The sequence below is a fragment of the Microcaecilia unicolor genome, chromosome 8, assembly GCF_901765095.1.
Source record: "Microcaecilia unicolor chromosome 8, aMicUni1.1, whole genome shotgun sequence".
Lineage (NCBI taxonomy): Eukaryota > Metazoa > Chordata > Amphibia > Gymnophiona > Siphonopidae > Microcaecilia > Microcaecilia unicolor.
Window position 1 is genome coordinate 10,748,724 of NC_044038.1, and position 24,931 is coordinate 10,773,654.

The window sequence follows — 24,931 nt, forward strand, 5'->3', positions numbered from 1 at the left end:
CTAGGGGATATCCGCATTTCATGAGTCATCCAGTTATCTTGTTATGTATCCTACAATTAGTAGTGTTAGTATCATTATACTGTGATTGTGATCAGATATCTCTCAATGATATTAAACAGACAAATAGCACAAATACAGAGACAGGTTGATGCAGCCAAGTACTTGTACCCTATGAGCCATACGCTCAAATATTGCATAATATGATACCCCGATCACATCCAAAGTTTCTTCCTAAGGTGATGTCTTTATTTTATTTAAATCAATGCCTAATAATTTCATTGATCAGTTTCGATCGCTGAGCCATATACTCAAATACTGCATAATTTCTTCGAAAGGTGGTGTCTTTATTTTATTTAAATCAATCCCTAATAATTTCATTGATGAGTTTCAAGCGCTGGTACACTATGAGCCATATATGATACTCCGACCACATCCAAAGTTTCTTCCTAAGGTGGTGTCTTTATTTTATTTAAATCAATGCCTAATAATTTCATTGATCAGTTTTTCAAGCGCTGAGCCATATACTCAAATATTGCATAATTTCTTCCTAAGGTGGTGTCTTCCATTTAAATCGATGCCTAATAATTTCATTGATCAGTTTCGATCGCTGAGCCATATACTCGAATATTGCATCATTTCTTCCTAAGGTGGTGTCTTTCATTTAAATCAAAGCCTAATAATTTCATTGATCAGTTTCGATCGCTGAGCCATATACTCAAATATTGCATCATTTCTTCCTAAGGTGGTGTCTTTCATTTAAATCAAAGCCTAATAATGTCATTGATCAGTTTCGATCGCTGAGCCATATACTCGAATATTGCATAATTTCTTCCTAAGGTGGTGTCTTCCATTTAAATCAATGCCTAATAATTTCATTGATCAGTTTCGATCGCTGAGCCATATACTCGAATACTGCATAATTTCTTCCTAAGGTGGTGTCTTCCATTTAAATCGATGCCTAATAATTTCATTGATGAGTTTCAAGCGCTGAGCCATATACTCAAATATTGCATAATTTCTTCCTAAGGTGGTGTCTTCCATTTAAATCGATGCCTAATAATTTCATTGATGAATTTCAAGCGCTGGTACACTATGAGCCATATATGATTCTCCAACCACATCCAAAGTTTCTTCCTAAGGTGGTGTCTTTATTTTATTTAAATCAATGCCTAATAATTTCATTGATCAGTTTCAAGCGCTGGTACACTATGAGCCATATATGATTCTCCAACCACATCCAAAGTTTCTTCCTAAGGTGGTGTCTTTATTTAGATCAATCCCTAATAATTTCATTGATCAGTTTCGATCGCTGAGCCATATACTCAAATACTGCATAATTTCTTCCTAAGGTGGTGTCTTCCATTTAAATCAATGCCTAATAATTTCATTGATCAGTTTCGATCGCTGAGCCATATACTCAAATATTGCATAATTTCTTCCTAAGGTGGTGTCTTCCATTTAAATCAATGCCTAATAATTTCATTGATCAGTTTCGATCGCTGAGCCATATACTCGAATACTGCATAATTTCTTCCTAAGGTGGTGTCTTCCATTTAAATCGATGCCTAATAATTTCATTGATGAATTTCAAGCGCTGGTACACTATGAGCCATATATGATTCTCCAACCACATCCAAAGTTTCTTCCTAAGGTGGTGTCTTTATTTTATTTAAATCAATGCCTAATAATTTCATTGATCAGTTTCAAGCGCTGGTACACTATGAGCCATATATGATTCTCCAACCACATCCAAAGTTTCTTCCTAAGGTGGTGTCTTTATTTTATTTAAATCAATCCCTAATAATTTCATTGATGAGTTTCAAGCGCTGGTACACTATGAGCCATATATGATTCTCCAACCACATCCAAAGTTTCTTCCTAAGGTGGTGTCTTTATTTTATTTAAATCAATGCCTAATAATTTCATTGATCAGTTTCAAGCGCTGGTACACTATGAGCCATATATGATTCTCCAACCACATCCAAAGTTTCTTCCTAAGGTGGTGTCTTTATTTAGATCAATCCCTAATAATTTCATTGATCAGTTTCGATCGCTGAGCCATATACTCAAATACTGCATAATTTCTTCCTAAGGTGGTGTCTTCCATTTAAATCAATGCCTAATAATTTCATTGATCAGTTTCGATCGCTGAGCCATATACTCAAATATTGCATAATTTCTTCCTAAGGTGGTGTCTTCCATTTAAATCAATGCCTAATAATTTCATTGATCAGTTTCGATCGCTGAGCCATATACTCGAATACTGCATAATTTCTTCCTAAGGTGGTGTCTTCCATTTAAATCGATGCCTAATAATTTCATTGATGAATTTCAAGCGCTGGTACACTATGAGCCATATATGATTCTCCAACCACATCCAAAGTTTCTTCCTAAGGTGGTGTCTTTATTTTATTTAAATCAATGCCTAATAATTTCATTGATCAGTTTCAAGCGCTGGTACACTATGAGCCATATATGATTCTCCAACCACATCCAAAGTTTCTTCCTAAGGTGGTGTCTTTATTTAGATCAATCCCTAAAAATTTCATTGATGAGTTTCAAGCGCTGAGCCATATACTCAAATACTGCATAATTTCTTCCTAAGGTGGTGTCTTCCATTTAAATCAATCCCTAATAATTTCATTGATGAGTTTTTCAAGCGCTGAGCCATACGCTCAAATATTGCATAATGATACCCCGACTACTTCCAAAGTTTCTTCCTAAGGTGGTGTCTTTATTTTATTTAAATCAATGCCTAATAATTTCATTGATGAGTTTCAAGCTCTGAGCCATATACTCAAATACTGCATAATTTCTTTCCAAGGTGGTGTCTTCCATTTAAATCAATGCCTAATAATTTCATTGATCAGTTTCGATCGCTGAGCCATATACTCAAATACTGCATAATTTCTTTCCAAGGTGGTGTCTTCCATTTAAATCAATCCCTAATAATTTCATTGATGAGTTTTTCAAGCGCTGAGCCATACGCTCAAATATTGCATAATGATACCCCGACTACATCCAAAGTTTCTTCCTAAGGTGGTGTCTTCCATTTAAATCAATGCCTAATAATTTCATTGATCAGTTTCGATCGCTGAGCCATATACTCAAATACTGCATAATTTCTTCCCAAAGTGGTGTCTTCCATTTAAATCAATGCCTAATAATTTCATTGATCAGTTTCGATCGCTGAGCCATATATTCAAATATTGCATAATTTCTTCCTAAGGTGGTGTCTTCCATTTAAATCAATCCCTAATAATTTCATTGATGAGTTTCAAGCGCTGGTACACTATGAGCCATATATGATACTCCGACCACATCCAAAGTTTCTTCCTAAGGTGGTGTCTTTATTTTATTTAAATCAATGCCTAATAATTTCATTGATCAGTTTCAAGCGCTGGTACACTATGAGCCATATATGATTCTCCAACCACATCCAAAGTTTCTTCCTAAGGTGGTGTCTTTATTTAGATCAATCCCTAATAATTTCATTGATCAGTTTCGATCGCTGAGCCATATACTCAAATACTGCATAATTTCTTCCTAAGGTGGTGTCTTCCATTTAAATCAATGCCTAATAATTTCATTGATCAGTTTCGATCGCTGAGCCATATACTCAAATATTGCATAATTTCTTCCTAAGGTGGTGTCTTCCATTTAAATCAATGCCTAATAATTTCATTGATCAGTTTCGATCGCTGAGCCATATACTCGAATACTGCATAATTTCTTCCTAAGGTGGTGTCTTCCATTTAAATCGATGCCTAATAATTTCATTGATGAATTTCAAGCGCTGGTACACTATGAGCCATATATGATTCTCCAACCACATCCAAAGTTTCTTCCTAAGGTGGTGTCTTTATTTTATTTAAATCAATGCCTAATAATTTCATTGATCAGTTTCAAGCGCTGGTACACTATGAGCCATATATGATTCTCCAACCACATCCAAAGTTTCTTCCTAAGGTGGTGTCTTTATTTAGATCAATCCCTAAAAATTTCATTGATGAGTTTCAAGCGCTGAGCCATATACTCAAATACTGCATAATTTCTTCCTAAGGTGGTGTCTTCCATTTAAATCAATCCCTAATAATTTCATTGATGAGTTTTTCAAGCGCTGAGCCATACGCTCAAATATTGCATAATGATACCCCGACTACATCCAAAGTTTCTTCCTAAGGTGGTGTCTTTATTTTATTTAAATCAATGCCTAATAATTTCATTGATGAGTTTCAAGCTCTGAGCCATATACTCAAATACTGCATAATTTCTTTCCAAGGTGGTGTCTTCCATTTAAATCAATGCCTAATAATTTCATTGATCAGTTTCGATCGCTGAGCCATATACTCAAATACTGCATAATTTCTTTCCAAGGTGGTGTCTTCCATTTAAATCAATCCCTAATAATTTCATTGATGAGTTTTTCAAGCGCTGAGCCATACGCTCAAATATTGCATAATGATACCCCGACTACATCCAAAGTTTCTTCCTAAGGTGGTGTCTTCCATTTAAATCAATGCCTAATAATTTCATTGATCAGTTTCGATCGCTGAGCCATATACTCAAATACTGCATAATTTCTTCCCAAAGTGGTGTCTTCCATTTAAATCAATGCCTAATAATTTCATTGATCAGTTTCGATCGCTGAGCCATATATTCAAATATTGCATCATTTCTTCCTAAGGTGGTGTCTTCCATTTAAATCAATGCCTAATAATTTCATTGATCAGTTTCGATCGCTGAGCCATATATTCAAATATTGCATAATTTCTTCCTAAGGTGGTGTCTTCCATTTAAATCAATCCCTAATAATTTCATTGATGAGTTTCAAGCGCTGGTACACTATGAGCCATATATGATACTCCAACCACATCCAAAGTTTCTTCCTAAGGTGGTGTCTTTATTTTATTTAAATCAATGCCTAATAATTTCATTGATCAGTTTCGATCGCTGAGCCATATATTCAAATACTGCATCATTTCTTCCTAAGGTGGTGGCTCCCATTTCCTTTCAGTCCATGCATAATAGTTGCAGTATTCTGTCCACCTGCTCAGACTGATGCAAACCAACCTCGATCGCACAGCAACAAGCCCGGACCCCAAATCTCACTTCTTTCTTTCTTTCTCTGTCACAGAACAGACTTGGCCGCTCGTGTCTTTTTCTGCTCTGAAAAATGCAGCTTCTTCTTCACAAAAGGTTATCAATAGAAATCAAACAAAAAAAGCGCATCTTCTTCATCAAGGACATTTGCGTCCTTGACTCCTCCTCGCATCCTTTACTACGGAACAACACTAACTGCATCAATGATGCTTCTTCGCCTATTGGACTCCACTTTCCAGCCCCGCGGCCGCCGGCCGCGCTCTCTTATGACGCAACTTCCCGTTTCCGGCGAGGAGGCGGGACTGTAGAGGGAGAAGGAAGGTTGTTGTGTCGTGTGTGTAGTCAAAGAGGCTTAATAAAGCTTTTTTTGTGTGTGTCGTAGGGGACGGTCAAAGGGCACCGGACGAGGGACGCTGTATTGTCAATGGGCCACATCAGGTATGACTTTGATCGGGGGAGGGGAGGCCGGTTCCCTGATCCCCGCATGCGCGTGACTTGGTAGCCCTTTGCGCGTGCTGTTCGAATCTGCGCGCGTAGACGGCTGAAAAGGAAATGTTTGTAGGCCAGGGAGCCAGAATACCTAGAGCTAAAGAATCTCATATATTTTTCTCATCACTGTTGTAGTAAAGTCAAACTAAAAGTCTTATCAAGCCCAATATCCCGTTCCCCCAACAGTCAGCTCACCCAAGGCGTAGCAGCGTAAACAATAGTAAAATAACCAAGAATAAACTAAATACAACAAATGAAGTCAACTTGAAAACAGTAAATTGAAACCTAATAATAGAACTACTACTTAACATTTCTAGAGCGCTACTAGGGTTACGCAGCGCTGTACCGTTTAACAAAGAAGGACAGTCCCTGCTCAAAGGCGCTTACAATCTAAAGGATGAAATGTCAAGTTGGGGCAATCTAGATTTCCTGAATAGAGGTATAATGGTTAGGTGCCGAAGGCGACATTGAAGAGGTGGGTTTTGAGCAAGGATTTGAAGATGGGCAGGGAGGGGACTTGGCGAATGGGCTTAGGGAGGTTATTCCAAGCATGGGGTGAGGCGAGGCAGAAAGGGCGGAGCCTGGAGTTGGCGGTGGTGAAGGGTACTGAGAGGAGGGATTTGTCTTGAGAGCGGAGGTTACGTAGGGGGAGATGAGGGTAGAGAGGTAAGGAGGGGCTGCAGATCGAATGCAACTACCATGAAACAGTATAAAAAATATAGACATTTAACAGCACTGGAATTCATATACCAGAGATATAATACAATGTTAGCATAATACTAATGATAACCTAATAAGCATTAGAACATTCAAGTAACAATGATGCTAACCGTACAGCTGAGGGATCAAAGATGCATGGTACAGAGTCAATTGGGATAATTTGATGGTTAGCTAAACTTAACGTTACAGGCACGATCTTAAAGGTGACTAGATTCCATGCTATTTATGCCCAGGGATAAACACTGACTTCCGTCGTTTACCCAGTATTTAAACTTTGCAGTGTATTTACTAAATAATTACACACACATTTTGTAGCATGTACAATGGCAACATTATTCTACAAAAGTACATGTGTTAAAAAAAAAAAAAAGAGCAGCATCGTTTGCTAGGGTTCCACAACTGGATAAATGAGTTAATGTTCTTTTCCCCTTCTCCTTAGTCTGACAGTCTTTCCATGCAGAGTGGGTGGTATATTTGATTTCACCGTAACAATGAATGAACATGTCATAACAAAACTCTGTAAGCCACATTGAGCATGCAAATAGGTGGGAAAATGTGGGATACAAATGCAATAAATAATAATAACAACAAGATGGAGGGTTCAGATCGTATCCACTGTGTTAAAATGCACCATTTAGCAATTAAACATGTCTGCCTCACAAATAAGCAGGATTTAGCTTTGTCCAACTCTCATCTTTCAGATCCAGTAAGTATAACTTTGTACTCGGGAGAGGTGCCCACATGTCTCCATAAAGTATCCCAAAAAGTTGCAATACAGGGGCACTTCCACCAACAATGAAAATGTCCCCTTCATGTTCCCACATATATGACAGTTATGCAACCTTCCCTTCCAAACCCGAATCCATCTAGGGGGCATATAGTCTGTATAACATTACTACTACTAATAATAATTTCTGTAGCGCTACTAGACGTAGGCAGCACTGTACATATTATATGTAGGTACTTTGTCCCCAAGAGACTTACAATGTAAGCTTTTTGTACTTGGGGCAGTGGAGGGTTAAGTGACTTGCCCAAGGTCACACAAAGCTGCAGTGGGAATTGAACCTAGGTTGCCAGGATCAAAGCCCACTGCAGTAGCACAAGCTTTCTGCCAAATCCACTCCACCTTGCGTCTTCTCCAGAAAGTCCCTCAATGTATAGTCTTTAGCCAGGTCTGGAGCCCATTTTTGGATTGTATTTTGAAAGGCCACTTTCTGAAAATTTTTCCTGTCTTCCTTATAATATTTTTCTATAAGACCTTTGAGCTGTCCCTCCTGTGGCCAAAGTTGTAATGAAACCCTTTTGAATGAATGACCAATCTGGAGATTCTGCCGCTATGGTCACGTGCCGGTTGGCTAAGACTGCATCGAGCATACACTAGAGAGTTGCACGGGGACAGAAATCTAACCCGGACGTCCCTGCAAGAATTTAATGGTACCTAAAAAAAAAAAAAAAAAATTCCGGTTGGCTCTCTTGGTCTCTGGGTTCGAGTCACAGCACAGCAGGCAAGGAAGAAATGGAAGTTGGAACACTTATGTAAGGTTGGTCTCTGATTCACTGGCACTGTGTGCTGAGAGGTTACCAAATGCATGCATCATGCCTGTGTCAGAGCAGAGAAGGTAAATGGAAGGCTTTCTACATCTGCACTGTTAAAGGAGGAGGTGGTACTCAAAGAACTTGGTTGGTGAAAGGCTGGCACAGGTGCATTTTGCACTACCAGGAGAACCCCCGCAGGAACTGCTTCCGTCCCCACAGGAAACCCACAGAGCTGCTTCCATACCTGCGGGACCCTGCAGATTCCGTGGGATTCCTGCAAACCCCATTCTCGTGCAGGTCTCTAGCATACACCAGCTCCCTAGGTGGTTGCGATTACTACTACTACTACTTACATTTCTAAAGCGCTACTAGGGTTACGCAGCCCTGTACAATTTAACATGGAAGGACAGTCCCTGCTCAAGGAGCTTACAATCTAAAAGACAGGTGTACAATCTAAAGACAAGTGTACAATCTAAAAGACAGGTGTAGAGTCAATCTGATAGGGCATACTATATTTCTCGAAAGGTTAGGTATCGAACGCAGCATTGAAGAGGTGAGTTTTAAGCAGAGATTTGAAGATGGGTAGGGAGGGGGCTTGGCGTAGGGGTTGAGGAAGATTGTTCCAGGCATAGGGTGAGGCGAGGCAGAATGAGCGGAGCCTGGAGTTGGCAGTGGTGGAGAAGGGAACTGAAAGGAGGGATTTGTCCTGTGAGCGGAGGTTACGGGCGGGAACATAGAGGGAGATGAGGGTAGAGAGGTAGTGAGGAGCCGCAGACCGGGTGCATTTGTAGGTAAGGAGGAGAAGCTTGAATTGTATGCGGTATCTGATCGGTATCTGAGTGAAGTGACTTGAGGAGAGGGGTGATATGAGTACATCGGTTCTGGCGGAATATAAGACGTGCGGCAGCGTTCTGAATGGACTGAAGGGGGGGATAGGTGGCTAAGAGGCGTATTTTCAAAGCACTTAGCCTTACAAAGTTCCATAGGTTACTATGGAACTTTGTAAGGCTAAGTGCTTTGAAAATGAGCTCCTAAGTGGGAGGCCGATGAGGAGTAAGTTGCAGTAGTCCAGGCGAGAGGTAATGAGAGCGTGGACGAGAGTTCGGGTGGTGTGCTCAGAGAGGAAAGGGCGAATTTTGCTGATGTTGAGGAGGAAGAAGCGACAGGTCTTGGCAGTCTGTTGGATATGCGCAGAGAAGGAGAGGGAGGAGTCGAAGATGACTCCGAGGTTGCGGGCAGATGGGACGGGGAGGATGAGGGTGTTATCAGCTGAGATAAGGCTGAAAGGTACCTTAGTGTGCTGCCACGTCCCAGTTTAAATTGCTTTGTCCTGGTGTGGAGCTGAGGGAGACTTGGAACAAGTGCTGTTGGCAAGAACTGCTCAGAGGTTTCTTTCAGCCTGGATAAAAGGAGCCGTGGAATCCTATGTGTACCCCCCCCCCCCAGTTCCACCCAGCTCACTGTCTCTAAAAATAGGTTCCCAGTTGCTTGCCTTCGTCACGCAGAGAGCTGTGGTGTCAGCATATGCAAAACTTACTCGGAGGAAAGTGATATTTGCAACTGTATTTTCTAGCATGAGTTTGAAGGCAGATGACTTGCTGCACGTACTAAAAGAGGTCTGACGTGTTTCCAGGTACAGTCCCTGCTGCTCATCGGATCTGCATGCCTGCTTCCTATTGTATAGGAAGGAGTCTATTGCACAGAAACCCTTATAGCAGCTGAAGTTGTTAAGCCTAAATTTCCATTTTTCTGGGAGGGCAAGGAGAATGAGACCTTTTTAGTATTTCATATGGCTGGAACCATTAACCATAGTGCATGCTTTTCAGCTTGGAAAAGAGACGGGTGAGGGGAGATATGATTGAGGTCTACAAAATCCCGAGTGGTTTAGAACAAGTAGAAGTGAATCGATTTTATTTATTTTTTTAATTCATTCCAAAAGTACAAAGACTAGGGGACACCCAATGAACTTACATGGAAATACTTTTAAATTAAATAGGAGGAAATATTTTTTTCACTCAACGAATAGTTAAGCTGTGGAACTCTTTGCCGGAGGATGTAGTAACAGCGGTTAGCGTATCTGGGTTTAAAAGAGGTTTGGACAAGTTCCTGGAGGAAAAGTCCATAGTCTGCTATTGAGACTGACCTAGGGAAGCTACTGCTTGCCCTGAGATTGGTAGCATGGAATACTGCCATTGTGGGCCATTGAATATATGGCACCTAAAAAAGTTGCACGGAACTAAGCATATTCTATAATACTAGCCGTTAAGCCCGTTAAAACGGGCAAGTTTTTTGTTTTCCTATGTCCTCCCCCCATGTCCAGCAGCCCTCCTCTCTCCCCTGGCCTCCCCCCCCCTCGTCCACCAACCCTCCTCTCTCCCCTGCCCTCCCCCCATGTCCAGCAACCCTCCTCTTTCCTATGGCCTCCCCCCCCCGTCCACCAACCCTCCTCTCTCCCCTGCCCTCCCCCCATGTCCAGCAACCCTCCTCTTTCCTATGGCCTCCCCCCCCTCGTCCACCAACTCTGCTCTCTCCCTTGCCCTCCCCCCATGTCCAGCAACCCTGCTCTCTCCCCTGCCCTCTTCTCTCCCCTGGCCTCCCCCCCCCCCCCCGTCCACCAACCCTCCTCTCTCCCCTGCCCTCCCCCCATGTCCAGCAACCCTCCTCTTTCCTATGGCCTCCCCCCCCCGTCCACCAACCCTGCTCTCTCCCCTGCCCTCCCCCCATGTCCAGCAACCCTCCTCTTTCCTATGGCCTCCCCCCGTCCACCAACCCTGCTCTCTCCCTTGCCCTCCCCCCATGTCCAGCAACCCTGCTCTCTCCCCTGCCCTCCCCCCATGTCCAGCAACCCTCCTCTTTCCCTTCGCTTCCCCTGCCCTCCCCCCATGTCCACATACCCTCCTCGCCGCCGCTCCCACCCCCCTCCGTGCCGGGCCCCCTGCACTGACATGACAGCGCCTGTCACCTATGTGTGTAAGCGCTGCAGGCAGCAGAAGATCGATCTTCTGCTGCCTGCAGCGCTTTCACACAGAGGTGAGAGGCGCTGTCATGTTAGTACAGGGGGCCCGGCACAGGGGGGCGGGAGCAGCGGCGGCAACGTCAGGGAGGGGGGCCTTCAATTGTTCCTCCTTCCCCCTCTGATTCCCACGCCCTGTCCTTCTCTCCACGTACGTTCTGGCTGTGTTGTGTACTCTCCGCCTCTCTCCCCGCCTCTGACTCCTCCTCCTTTCTGGTTCTGGAGCTAGTGGAGGCGGGGCTTGGAATTTTGCCGTCTCAACATTCGGGCTCTACTGCGCCTTTTTGGGTGAGTCGGTCACGTCTCATTTATATAGATTGATTTAGGCGCGGTATATAGAATACGCTTAGTTGATACCGTAGCATCTAAATCTACGTGCATGCATTTACGCCAATAAATACCTGATGTAAATACGTTCACGTAGATTGTCACGTTGACCCATGTTCTGTAATTTCACGTAGAAAGTTTGGAACGCCCGTGAAAATTCCATAAATACACCCCCATAAACATGCTCCTTTTAAGCTAGGTGCGTTTATTTTGACCTGTGTGCTTTGCAATTTAGGCGCAGTTCTTTATAGAATACGCTTTACAATTTCTGTGCATAAATTGTAATTATTGCCGGTTAGTGCTTGCTATTGCTTGTTAAGTGCTGTTAAAAATGCTGATTATCTTGTTCCGCCAATTAAGTTACACGCGTATCTCTGTTTGTGGGGGGGGGGGGGGGGGGGGAGAGGCTAGGGGCTAATCTTGGAAAGTGGATTTTCTCTTTTCTGTAGCTTTCCTTCAAAATTTGGCCTGCTATTTCAGCTCTTTGATTTTGGCTGACCAGCACTGAAAATCAACAGTAGCTTCATAACGTTCCTCCCCTAACGTAATCTTGCTCCCATATATGCCCAGAACTTGCCCAGCTGACTTCAACCACCTAGTGAAATTTTAAGAGGCAGTCTAGCCAGTTGGTAAATAATTTTCACTGCTGCCTTTAGCTCCTAGCCACTGCTCAATTGCCCTCCCCTTGTCCCTTCCTTCCTTCTCACCCATTACTTCCCTCACCCGTAACTGTCTTGTCTGTCTGTATTATTTAGATTGTAAGCTCTTTTGAGCAGGGACTGTCTCTTTATGTCAGGTGTTCGGCGCTGCGTGCGTCTGGTAGCGCTATACGCTAATAATTATCAGAATTTTTTTTTTAATTTTGATATCGTATATTGACATGTTAGTGAATACCATGTTTAAAAAAACAAAAACAAAAAAACAGTTTTGCTGCATGCCTGATCTCCCTCCGGTTTCCAGAAGAGCTCTCCATAACCCAGTAAACCTTACCCCACCCCAGGTGAATAAAGGACCGGTGGTGGTCTAATAATCCTGTTCCTCCAGAAAATAAACAACCTGCTTGTACTCTCCCTCCCCCCCCCCCCCCCCCCCCCCAATTCAAAGAGCTGAGTTGAGGCTGGGACATAGAGACCCAATGTTCCCCTAGGTCCCCTCCCCTGCCCACCCCATCCGACTGCAAAGAAAGAATCTGAGGGCCAAGAACGATCTCCACTGCTGCTTCCTCACTTGTTCTGCTGATAACACCAGCTGACCCCTACACATGTAGTCAGAAGAGAGCATCACAGTAACACACAGTAAATGACGGCAGATAAAGACCCATGTGCTCCATCCAGTCTACTCAACAAAGACTAAGCTGCACCCGCCACTCTGTGCAGGTTATAGTCATACATGCTTAAACACCAGTTGGCAATCTGCCGTCATGCCAGCCATATATAGGTAATTAAATATGATGCAGTCTTGGGACAATATTTTATAGCCAAAAGTATTGATAACAGTATTGTTAATCTCAACATTAACATGTTCCCCCAGGAAGGCCGAACGTGTTTGATACTATTGGTCTCCCACGCCTTGAGACAGCTATTTACAGCGAAACTATGGCCAAAGTCAGTGTGATGGACCGACCACTTACACGTTGTTTACCACACTTGAAGTTTAAGTAATTTCTCACTCTTCTTTGTAGATCCATCCCGTCAGTTCTGTGAAGTTAGCATTTTATACCTAAAGAAACAAGGGGGTTTTTGGTGCCAGTGATGATAAACAGCATAAAGATGTCATCAGTATACCTCCACCATTTCAATATGACATCATGAAACGGGGACTGAGAAATCCATTCTTGTTCAAAGTTAGACATGTAACGATTAGCAATTGACGGTGCCAATGTTGCCCCCATCGCAACTCCACTAGTTTGTAAGTAAAATTTATCATTAAACATGAAATAATTTTCCTTCATAGCAATTCTTGCAAGGGTCAAAAGGAACTCGGTAGATATCTGATGTGGTTTCTCTCTCCCTTCAAGATTCTGTTGTATGGTGTACATAGCGTCTATCCAGCACTGGCCATAGTTCCCTAATCCACACCTGTGTTTTGTCATTTGCAGGACACAAACCGTAGAAGGCCGTCAGGCATGGGCCTTAGTTCCATAATCTACACCTGTCTTTTGCCATTTGCGGGATACAGACTATAGAAGTCTGGCACTGACTTTAGTTCCCAACTATTGTTGCCCAATATAACACCTCGAAACAAAAAGAAACAGGAGACAGCCCACTGCAGAATAGGAGCAAATGACACAACAGCAGCAGCGATCCAGGGAAAGAAGAGTGGGCAAGAGTTCATCCAAACAAGATTTTATTGGAAACAAGACCCGACCTTGCCAAGTTTCAGACGGATCTTCATCAGGGGTCACATAGGTTTCCAAACCAAATCAATGAGGCTTAAAGCAGGTGCTTCAATTCCTAGCTTCACCTGGGGATTTTTTGGGCATTTGCAGTGAAGAACTATTCACGCAGAAATCAAAGCACCTGCTTTAAGCTTCATTGATTTAGTTTGGAAACCTGTACGACCCCTGATGAAGGTCTGTCCGCAACTTGGCCAGGTCCAATATAATACCTCAACAGCCATAGTTTGATTCCATCCTCTTCCTATTTAAGCATCCCCTGTATTTATCCCACACATTTTTGAATTCCTTCACCGTATTTTGACTCTACTACCTCTAGCGTTCCAGGTATCCACTACCCTCTCAAGTTAGCTGGCGCCATTCTTGTTTACAGGGACTGCAGATCTGTTATGCTCAAGACTTCCTTTGCCATCCTGTAGGGTAAATCGAATGGGAGAGTTCCCGAGAGAAGAAAGGTGGAGGATATCAGGGCTTCAAGCCCCTTTCCTGCCATTTGGCAAAGGGGTACGGGAGGGCATCGTAGCATGGAACTCCTTTTTCAGATGGCAGGCTAAATTAGGTCCTTAATTCATTAAGAAGGGAATTGAGACACTGCTGGTTCTTTATGCTTACTAGAGGAGGGGGGGGGACCTTGGACTGTTGGCTTTTGGTGCAGTTAACGTTTTGGGGTTCTTACATATCTTAGCTTTATGATGAGTTAGTTTTAGGTGCCTTTCACTAAAGTGTTGGGGAGGGTCCGTCCGTCCATTTGTGCACATAGATACATTTGCACGTGCTTTATGTTTACTCATGATGAGAGTTGTGGTTTTGTCTCGAATAAGAACCAAACCTTCTCGAATGCCAGCAAAGACTGTTTGCAAAATTACTACACTTATTAGAGTTCCCCCACAAGATAAGGTTCCATACAATTCCTGGCTGCTTTGCACACATTTCCATTTTAAAATGTTGTCCTCTTTAGAAGGAGCAGATCATCAGCAAAACAATGGATGCATTAAGCAGACTGCTCCTACATATGAGAGGAATTGATGGGGTATTTTCTTTCAATCCATAGGAAGCCCATTTATAAAGGGAAGCCCATGGACATTACTTCGATGGCCATTATACCTCTTCTGCTTGGCAGCCTGGGGCTCTTTGGCCTCTACCGGTTGCTGCAGAGATTGCGAACAAGAGCTTATCTTCAGGATGCAGTGGTGGTGATAACGGGAGCTACCTCTGGATTGGGAAAAGGTGGGTGATGAGATACAGGGGCCTATTCTATCAAGGGTGCTAAAAGCACCAAAAATCTATAAGAGCCCAGATTCCGCTATAGAATAGAGTCTGTCGGCGTTTGAGCACCGACATTTAGGTGTCGTTGCTTAAGCCATGTAAAAAGCAGATGTAAAAGTTAGCACCTAAGCTAAGTGTACGAGCCACCCAGTTATGCACTAAAGCCCTTAGCGGTTAAGTGCAGTTATGTACATTTAGTCCCGTTTTGGTGCTTAGCTCCCATCCGAGTGCCAATTCAGTGCGTAACGTGGCATACTATATAGAATTAGGAAGACAGTGTCTGCTCTTGGGGGGATTCTGTGCAATGTCTTCATTGAGCAGTTGCACAGAGTTCCCCTGGGTGTAAATGGACACTGATGGATGTACAGAGAGCTCATTGCAAGCACTGAAGGAGGATAGGGGTGAAGAAGTTATGGGAGAAGAGAGCCACTAGTTTGTGAAAGAAAACATCTGAGCAGTACAATGAGGGATGGGGGGGACGGGACATATAAGGAGCTCGAAATACCAAAGCAGGACTTTTCAGCGTTGCCATTTTGGTGCAGAACTTAAGGCCGCTGGAATTTTGGACACAGTGCTGGCAATAGTCCTCTACTTCTTTTCCCTCCCCTTTCCCCCACTGACCTCCAGTATTCATCAGGAGCAGGGCTGAGCCTCCTCGCTGCGGCTGGGGGTCCTTGGGCAGAAGGGAGATGTGGGCTGTCCCAGGTGGTGCCTGTGAGGGAGGACAACAGGCTTTCTGAAGAACTGCCCTTCCTCACAGGCACCACCTGGGACAGCCCACATCTCCTTTCTGCCCAAGACCCCCAGTTGTGGCAAGCAGGCACAGCCATGCGACTGATGAATACTGGAGGGCAGTGCTCACGTGCTCTCAAATATTCTCCTTGCAGGAAAATTGTAACCCCCCTCCCGAGTTCTCATTGCAGAGAGAGAGAGAGGAGAGAGCACTGTGCTAGGCAGGACTCTTTGCTTGCTTCAAACAGGAGGGTTACAGGGAAGCAAATCATCAGAGCCCTTGGGGATAATGCAGTAAATTGAACCCGGACTCCAGTGAGACACCCACTGCAGGGACTGATGTTCAAACAAAAAGGTTCAGCTTCTTCAGTGGGCGTGACTTCACTTAAACCAACCAAAGGGAGCCAAAGAAATGTCTTAAGTGCCTCAGGTTTCCTAGTGAATAGTTTTAGGTGCTTCTCTGGGTGATGCCTCTTGTATGTGATCTCCTGTAATGCTATCTGTTTTGTCCTCCTTGCTGTCCTGTGATCGCCTTCTGGCAAGTACCAGATGGGCGTGTTCTCCTTTGGATCATTGCCTGGAAAGTACTGCTTCACGCTGGCTGAACGACCCAAGATGAATCTTCAGTTCCCTGTCTCCTCAACTGGCGACAAGAAGCCATTCATGTATTAATCATCTCTCTCTGACAGTAATAAAGCAAAGAACTTAGACATATAGCACAGCATAAAAATCCACAGTAAAGCAACAGTGGTAAAACACAAAATCAGAATAAAGCAGTACTAAACAAATGAGCCTTTCATTTCTTTCTAAATAAGAAACCTTTACTTTTGGAGTCCTAGATCTTAGGACAGTGACTCCAAAGCAAAGGGTGGAGTCGAGGCTAACAAGTTGCATAAGTACATAAGTGTTGCCATACTGGGACAGACCAAAGGTCCATCAAGCCCAGCATTCCGTTTCCAACAGTGGCCAATCCAGGTCACAAACACCTGGCAAGATCCCCCAAAAAGTACAAAACATTTTATGCTGCTTATCCCAGAAATATTTTCCCCAAGTCAAATGTAATAATGGTCTATGGACTTTTCCTCTAGGAAGCCGTGCAAACCTTTTATAAACTCTGCCAAGCTAACCACCTTTACCACATTTTCAGGCAATGAATTCCAGAGTTGAATTACACGTTGAGCGAAGAAAGCTTTTCTCTGATTCATTTTAATTCTTTTGATTCATTTGCTGTTGAAGGTAAAAAAGATGGAGGAGTTGCAGCTTAATAGACATCTGTGTCCTCCGCCCTTGTCCTCTGTATTAGACGATTAATCATTTACTAACTTTTAGAGCATTTATCATGAAATGAGCAGTTAAAATGTGTGGTTGAATTGGCCGCCTTCAAATTAAATAGAAAAAGTGCAAAAATAGGAGGAAAATACCTTAGAACATTTGCAAACTCAAACCAACCTTAATAGTGTCTAAGCAGACCACTTTCAATCATTGGCCATCTTAAGTAGAGAGGTGTGGTAGCCGTGTTAGCTATGCCAAAACATTTCACAAGACCCCACAGTCATTCACAAGGGAAAAATATTCAACATAAAGGACTATTTTACATGCTCATCTTCCAATGTGGTATATATCATTCAGTGTAAAAAATGTAATGAAGGATGCTATATATTGGAGAAACAGGCCAGATGCTTAAGACAAGATTCAATCTGCACAGACATCACATGAAAATAGCCGGTGCCAGTCAAGCCCCCACCCCTGAGGGCCAACACTTTACAAGACCAGAACACTGCACCAGTGATTTCACAGTAAGAATACTGAAAGGTAATTTTAAAACAATACAGGAACGTAAGACCTTTGAAATAAGAATGATTGAATATTTTGACACCCAACAAACAGGACTTAATAAGGATCTGGGTTTTCTAACCCATTATAAACCATAAAGTTGTTTTTCTCTGTTTATTACCCTCCTCTCACCTACCAACACCCATCCTGTTAGAATATCAATGAAATGCTTTGATGTCCCCATGCATACCCCCACCCTCCCACTCTGACTGTCAAAGTAATGCTTTGATGTTTCCCTTATATATACTATCTGCTACCACATTTGCTTATTTCCGATCTGAGGAAGAAGGGCGACCTTCGAAAGCTAATCAAGAAATGTATTAAGTTATGTCCAATAAAAAAGGTATCATTTTCTTTTCCATGTTTTATTTTGTTTGATCTCTATTGATAATCATTGGCCAAAAACCTCTTAAAATTGCACACACAAAAACGTTTTGGTTATTTTCATCAAAATAAATCCTTTTGTTGAAATAGCAATTCTTGTGTTCAATAAGCACCACTTATCTTCATAAATCCACTTCATCAAGGGAATGTCCCGTGGCATATGGCCGTTACCAGCGGACGAGTGAAAATGGTCTTCTTAGACACTATTAAACTTGGTTTGAGTTTGCAGACGATCCGCGGTCTTTTCCTCCTTTTTTTTTTTTTTTTTGCTCTTTTTATATTTGTTTCATCCACATAATTTTTGTAGTGTCACTTTTGTGAGTGGTCATGGATCCCCTGATTTTTTTTTTTCTTTTTCTTTAAACTGTTATGTTTTGATACCCGATGACTTTCAGTCCCTTCTTAAGCAATGGTCCTGAGCAGATTTGATTGTTTTAGCCCCCTATATTTGGACCTGCCAGCCAATCAACTTCGTGCTTTGCAGCTTATCCAAAATGCTACTGCATGAGTGTTCTTTGCACTGGCTGCCTGTAGTCTGGCTGGAAACATTCAACATTTGTTGGTTAATTTTCAAGGTGTTAATGGAATTCTCTTCAAAGGATTGTTGGGTTGATATCAACCCAAACGTCGTTGAATCTGATGACGGCTCCACTGGGACGTAAGCTTTCTAGACAAAACTTTCAATCGCTATCTATGCTGATGATATCACAGTGTTTATTCCTCTTGAGGGTGAGCTTTTGAGTATAGTTGCTTTCATCAAACAGGGTTTAGATATATTAGAGGAATGGGCTGCAACATTCAAATTAAAACTGAACAAAGAGAAAATTAAGTTTTTAGTATTCAGCGCTCCTTTTAATCCCATTAATGATAAAGATCTAGATGCTGAAGGAATGATTTTTCCTCCAGTTCAAAATGACAATTTTTGATAATCATCTTACTTTTGAATTTCAGTTTCAGGTGTTAGTGGGTGGAGTCCTTAAGGTACTTTGGAAGCTGAGGTGTATATCCCTGGATTCTATATAGCAGGATTTAAGTTGCATGCGTTAATCCAATCGTATTCTGGATTTGCACGCCAACTTGGTTAACAAGCCAGTCGGTGCTGATAATTGCCACTTAAGCAATTGACACTAATTGGCATTAATTAGAATTTACGTGCACAACAAAGTATATAACGTGATGCACATAAATTCTAAATCGCATAGTTGAAAAGGGGACATGGAATGAGTGTTCTTAAATCTATGCATGTTATTATAGAATACACCCGGGCCATGCCTAATTTTGGGTGTCCGCCTTTACACCAAGTTTTACTTGGCATAACTGCCCGCGACTAAATTTAGTCGAGCGGATGGGCGCTTGGCGTATTCTATAAACTATGCCTAGGTGTATTTTTGTTTCGGCGTTAATTTTGTAGGCGTGATACATAGAATCTAGTCCAAAAGGAGTCATTTTTCATTAGACATTTTTAGATTGATGGTAATGTCCCATGTGGAGTATTGTAATATAGTCTATATGGGCTGTAGAGAGAAGATAATCAAGAGAATTCTGACTTTACTGACTACAAAAACTCATCTGATTTTCAAAGTGCCAAAATTTGAGTGCGCTATCCATTGTTGGTACAGTTACATTGGTTACCAGTGAACGCGTGCGTTGTTTAAACTTTGTTCCTTGATCTTTTTAATTTTGCATGGGTTAGCTCCTCATTATTATTATTATTACTAGTAAAAAAGGCCCGTTTCCGAAACCAATGAAACGGGCGCTAGCATGTGGCTTTTTTTGTGTGTATGTGTGTGTATGTGTCACAGAGTTATTTTGTGTGTGAGTGTATGAGGGTGCGGTGTGTGTGCAGGTTGTTGATGTGTGTCTTTTTTTGTTTTGTTTTTTGCTTGGGGGTTGTGGGATGTGCTGTGCCGGTCTATTTTTGCACATACCCACACAGCAGGAATATTCTTCTCTCGTTCCAGCGGTGGTTCTGTGCTCTCCGTGCTGCACAGACAATGAGCCATTCTGCTGGGGAATGCTCCTCCCTTATTGTCACGTAGTTTCCTCTAACTGGTCCATCTTACGTTGCCTAGTGTTGCCTGGGAACGGTGTTGTGATGGTCCTTTGTGTTTCAGAATGTTCATGGTGTTTTTTCTGATTGGTCCGTCATGCGAGGGCGGGGCAGAGAGACATGGTCAGTGTTGTGGCTTCACCACCATGAATCCATGAACCCTTCAGGGAGTGACTGAATGACTTCAGAACGTTGTCTTCAGAACGTTGAGGGTGAGTTTTATTATAGTAGATTACATTTGTATCCCACATTCTACCTTTTTGCAGGCTCAATGTGGCTTACAATTCATCGTGGATACTGGAAATAGAAAAGAATGTACATTTGGTTTTACAGCAAGTTTTGGGTACATGATGGTGAAATACATAATATTGGGAATAGAAAAGAGTATACATTTGTTTTAGCAGAAGTTATGGTTACATGATGGTAAAATACATGATAGTGTTAGAGCCAAAGGCATTAGGTACAAGAAGGTGTGAAAGCAAAAGACATTAAAGAACATTCCTGGATGTCTTGAAGAAAGTAGAGTTACGCATGTTGTTCTTTATGATATATTTTGTCAAAGAGATAAGTTTTCAGGAGTTTGCGGAAAGTGGTCACTTAGTAGACCGATTTCAGGTTACGTGGCAGCGAGTTCCGGAGCTGTGTGCTTGTATAGGAAAAGGTTGATGCATGCATCGATCTGTATTTCAAGCCTTTGCATTTAGGAGGATGAAGATTGAGGAATGTGCGGGAGGATTTTTTTGCATTTCTGGGTGGTAGTTCTATTAGATCCGACATGTAGGCTGGGGCGTCCCCATGGATGATTTTATGGACCAAGGTACAGAGTTTGAACGTGATGCGTTCTTTAAGTGGGAGCCAGTGTAGTTTTTCGCGGAGGGGTGTTGCACTTTCGTATTTTGGTTTGCCGAATATAAGTCTGGCTGCCGTGTTCTGGGCTGTCTGGAGTTTTTTGAGTATTTGTTCTTTACAACCGGCGTAGAGTGAATTACATTAGTCCAGATGACTATGGTTTATTTTGTTTATTGGGATTTATTAATTGCCTTTATGAAGAGATTCACTTGAGGCGGTGTACAGTAGGTACAGTTTAACATCAAACTTGCAATTTTGTTAACAGCATAACAATAGTAAAATGAAGAAGTAAAGACATAGAATGAAAGAGGAAAACCTTGAAAGCAGCAAATTGAGATCTAGTAATAGGACTGTCATGAAACGGGATAAAAAATATACACATTTAGCAGCACTGAAATTCAAACAGAGATATAGTACAATTTAAGCATGCTAGTGATGGAATATCTAATAAGCACACAATTAGAACATTCAAATAACATTGCAATGATACTAATGCTTTTCTATAATACAGGGGCCAAATGCAGATATATAGATGGGGACAAGATATGTGGTACAGAGTCAGTTGGGATAAATAGACGGGTGGCTAAACTAACTTTTATGGGATCTTGCCAGATATTTGTGACCTGGATTGGCCACTGTTGGAAACGACTCTGGGCTTGATGGACCTTTTGGTCTGTCCCAGTGTGGCAATACTTATGTACAGTTAATCAAGATATAAGGAACTGGTCTAAGTTACAGTGTGTGTAGCAAGCTAGTCCAGGTGCAGAATGAGTGTATAGTCAGTCACCCTACATATTAAAGGCTTAGCAGAAGAGCCAGGCTTTTACCTTTGTCCTGCAGCCCTTTGCAGGGGAGAGGGAAGATGTTTCCTCTCCTTTCCAGGTCAAGCTCACTCTTTCTTTACTTCTTAGAACACTCTAGGGGGTCACTATACTTATTTCATGGAATGATCTATTGCCGCAGCTCTTATTTTAGCAAATGGATCATACCACAGTTCCTACATGTAACTACAAAATGTCCTTTCTACAGGAGAGACCTTCAGGGGAATTCTGTCGCCCAGCAAATTCTAGAAAGGCCATTCTGCATTGGTATACTAGCTTACTGTGTATTTTGTGCGCCTGCCAAACGTTCGCTTCCAGCTAATGGCAAGTAGGCGTGGAAATGCGGGTAGTCCCGAAGCACTCTGTCTGATTTGTCCTGCCCCCGCTGACTGAACTTCCTGTTTGGTGGGATGAATCGGAAAGAGCGCTCGGGGCAGGAAGCAAGCAGCCTAGGAGGATCGCAGCACTGCCGTGGCTCTACAGCAGCTACTTTTGAAGGTACACAGTGAGGGCGGAGGGGACTGACACGCTGAACCTGCGGCTGACGGAGAGAGGAGAGGGAGCAATTTTGGATCCGGAAGATGGAAGCGAGGGAGAGAGAGGTGCTGTTGACAGGATTGGGGGGGGGGGGGGGGGGGCTAAATTGTCGGCCTCCTAGATAGATGAACCTGTTTTTTAAGTGATATTTTTATTATTTTTATTTTTTGTTAAAATGTCTCTACTTATAGTTTGAGTATATACAGTACTTCCTCACCCCAAAAAAGCATGGGGAAAGGGGTGAACCGGTACAAAGTGGCAGTTACCCCCACTTTTTTTGTTTAGGGTTGTAAGTAACCTGCATGGAGTTCCAGTTAGTACCTTGCTGGGCAGACTGGATTGGCCATATCTCATTTGTAGAAGGTTTTAAAAATGTATATTGACTTTGAAGTAGGCCTGCTTATACTTTTGAAAAGAACTCTCGTTACTTTTAAGTACATGGTTTTCCTCCCTTTTGTTCCTGTTGTATTATCTCGTTCTGTTCACTGCTGCCCTGATTGCTCTTTCTGTGTAATTACCGCAGATAAGATTTGGTGTTCTGTACCCTGTATCCTTTTGATACAAACCAGCCATTGGAACCTGAAAAGCCTCACCCCCGTTGTGTATCAAAAGGCAAGAGCTTTGTATGACTTCATCATGGAGTGTAGACTCCATTAAATAGACAATTCAGGGACTTTGCCAGGAAAATCTTGCTTCCTGATCCATGAGCTCAGGTGTGCTTGAGACCAAACTTGCATCTTGCTGGTCAGCACCACGGGTGGCTTATTCAACTAGTTCTGTGTTATCGACTGAGGGGACAGAAGCTGCTTAGCGTCTAAGCCAAGTGGCCGAAGCATATAGTTTCTTGTGATTTTGAAAGGAAAACAAAACAGTGTAGACTGTTTTAGGTGCAATTGAGCCCCCTGAAAATCAAGGCGAGCAAAACTGCTCCATGCTCCCAAGTGTTTCTTTTTTTACTTTATCTTCTGAGAGTAGAAAGGGTATCCCAGGCTATTTTTCCCTCATGAAATTAAATCACCTTCCCATTTTGGCTTCACTCTGCAATATTCTTAGACAATGTCAACGCTGAGCTCTTGGCTTACTGTTATTGCTTGCAGCGATCTCTATATGGGTCTTCCTTACCCTTTTGACATCATGCTGAAATAGGATTTTTAACTTTCAGGGGCAGCGTTCAGACCCCTCCCTTATGTGCTCTTTCTGTCTCTCATGGAAGCTGCACTTTTACCTGTGGACCTGCAAACCCATTTTTCAATTCCCTGCTGCGTTTCTTTTAGAAAATCTGCCAGAGGTATAAAACACACGTTAAAATGAAGTTACTCAGTGGGAGGGAATTTTGGATAAGGGAGGAGTTAAAATAGTGTACCACTTCAGGGTTATTGATGATAGGAATATTAAACGGCTGTAGGTCTGCAGGTATTTGTGGGTCATATACAGCCTGCTGGCTGGTCCTGATGTGGAATCAACAGCAAGATAGTTGACTGTAAGAATGGTTTCAATTAAGGGTGACTACAAGAAACTAGAGCAAATCTCGGTGAATTGGGTTGTCATGGGTCAAATTGATATTCACCTAAAGGTATTAAAAATCCAACATGCGGTTGAAGCCATATTATTAGCACTTGGTAACCGCCATTAATTATGTACAAGGCAGAGATGCGATGTTCTAGGGAAGAGTTATGAGAAACAAGGCCCTTAGTCTTTGCCTCTTGTATTACGGTGTTATTGATCTTGCTGTCGAATTGTGCTTATAGTATGGGAATACCAACATTCAGGTTCGTTTATAACTGGGGGGAGGGAGGGTAAGGGGGAAAGGAGGGGGGTTCTCTTTGTAAAATGTTATCAACGTTGTTTGAATTGTCTTTTCCTTTTATCTGGATTAATAAAAAAATCTGACCTTCCTTGCCTTTTCAAAATCTGAGGCATGCCAGCATTTTCTTTTTCTGTATAAGTGAGCATGACTTGAGGGTGATCAAGGAGCATCTCCGGGAGAGTCAGAATATGAACCCTGACTTCCCTGATTCACAGCCCATTGCTCTAACCAGTAGGTTATGCTTTGTCTCGTGTTATCTTTTATCCACATTTTAAAAAAAAGATTTCTCTGAGTAAGCACTTGTTTCAACTACATTAAAAGAAAAAGAGTCTTCACGTGTATTGATGTTTTTGGTATAGTTAATCTCACAGTTTACATGAGCACATCGGAGAAACAAAATGCAGTGCAAAATCCAGAATATGACTCAGAAAAACGTGGTTGTCTCAGAAAGAGAATCAGAAAAAAAAAAAAACACCACCTCCATGAAGATACCATGCAAAAAGTGGTCACAAACCGATAAGCCAAACAAGCCATGAGAAATTAGAAATGTATTCAAAGCTCTTCGTGTGGAAAATGAATTTGTATCCCCGAGAGATCATTTCGGGAGGAAGATAGACCAACAGTTTTCAGTATTGTTTTTTTGCTGCTAAAATTTTTCTTTCCAGTTACTTCTACACTGTCCATTACCGTGTCTCTAGTCTCCACGTATCTTAGGACCATTGAGGATTGGATGTGATAACAGGCTGACCATCAGTGGGAAGAGATCTGAGGTGATTGTACTTGGGAAACTTAGTTTAAATAACTGCCTGATAAATTCAGGTAGATAACCATTCGATTAAGATTGCAGTCCAAGTACATTGTTTAGAAGTTATCCTAGATTTCTCCCTATCATTGAGGGCACACAATAAAGGGAAATGGGACTTGATATACCGCCTTTCTGAGGTTTTTGCAACTACATTCAAAGCGGTTTACATATATTCAGGTACTTATTTTGTACCAGGGGCAATGGAAGGTTAAGTGACTTGCCCAGAGTCACGAGGTGCTGCAGTGAGAATCGAACTCAGTTCCC

At 42.3% G+C, this 24,931-nt stretch overlaps 1 protein-coding gene and 1 long non-coding RNA gene across 4 annotated transcripts in view; both read left to right on the forward strand.

Annotated features, from left to right (window-relative positions):
- The first annotated feature begins 303 nt into the window (after positions 1–303).
- Positions 304–4,861, forward strand: LOC115475383. Of its 2 annotated transcripts, none has more exons than XR_003943018.1 (3): positions 304–647; positions 3,040–3,741; positions 4,498–4,861. It is a non-coding gene; the product is annotated as an uncharacterized LOC115475383 (long non-coding RNA). The 2 variants fall into 2 exon arrangements; XR_003943019.1 differs by having other exon boundaries at positions 3,040–3,646.
- Positions 4,862–5,390: 529 nt separating this feature from the next.
- DHRS7B (dehydrogenase/reductase 7B) overlaps positions 5,391–24,931 on the forward strand; it is a 41,171-nt gene continuing 21,630 nt past the window's right edge. Inside the window, exons 1-2 of one of the 2 annotated variants that reach the window (XM_030211032.1) lie at positions 5,391–5,541; positions 14,635–14,810. In XM_030211032.1, coding sequence (XP_030066892.1) covers positions 5,528–5,541; positions 14,635–14,810 — 190 coding nt within the window. In that variant the 5' untranslated portion in view covers positions 5,391–5,527. Of the gene's footprint in view, positions 5,542–9,410; positions 9,482–14,634; positions 14,811–24,931 lie in introns of those variants that run through there. The other variant, XM_030211033.1, reaches the window with a different exon arrangement.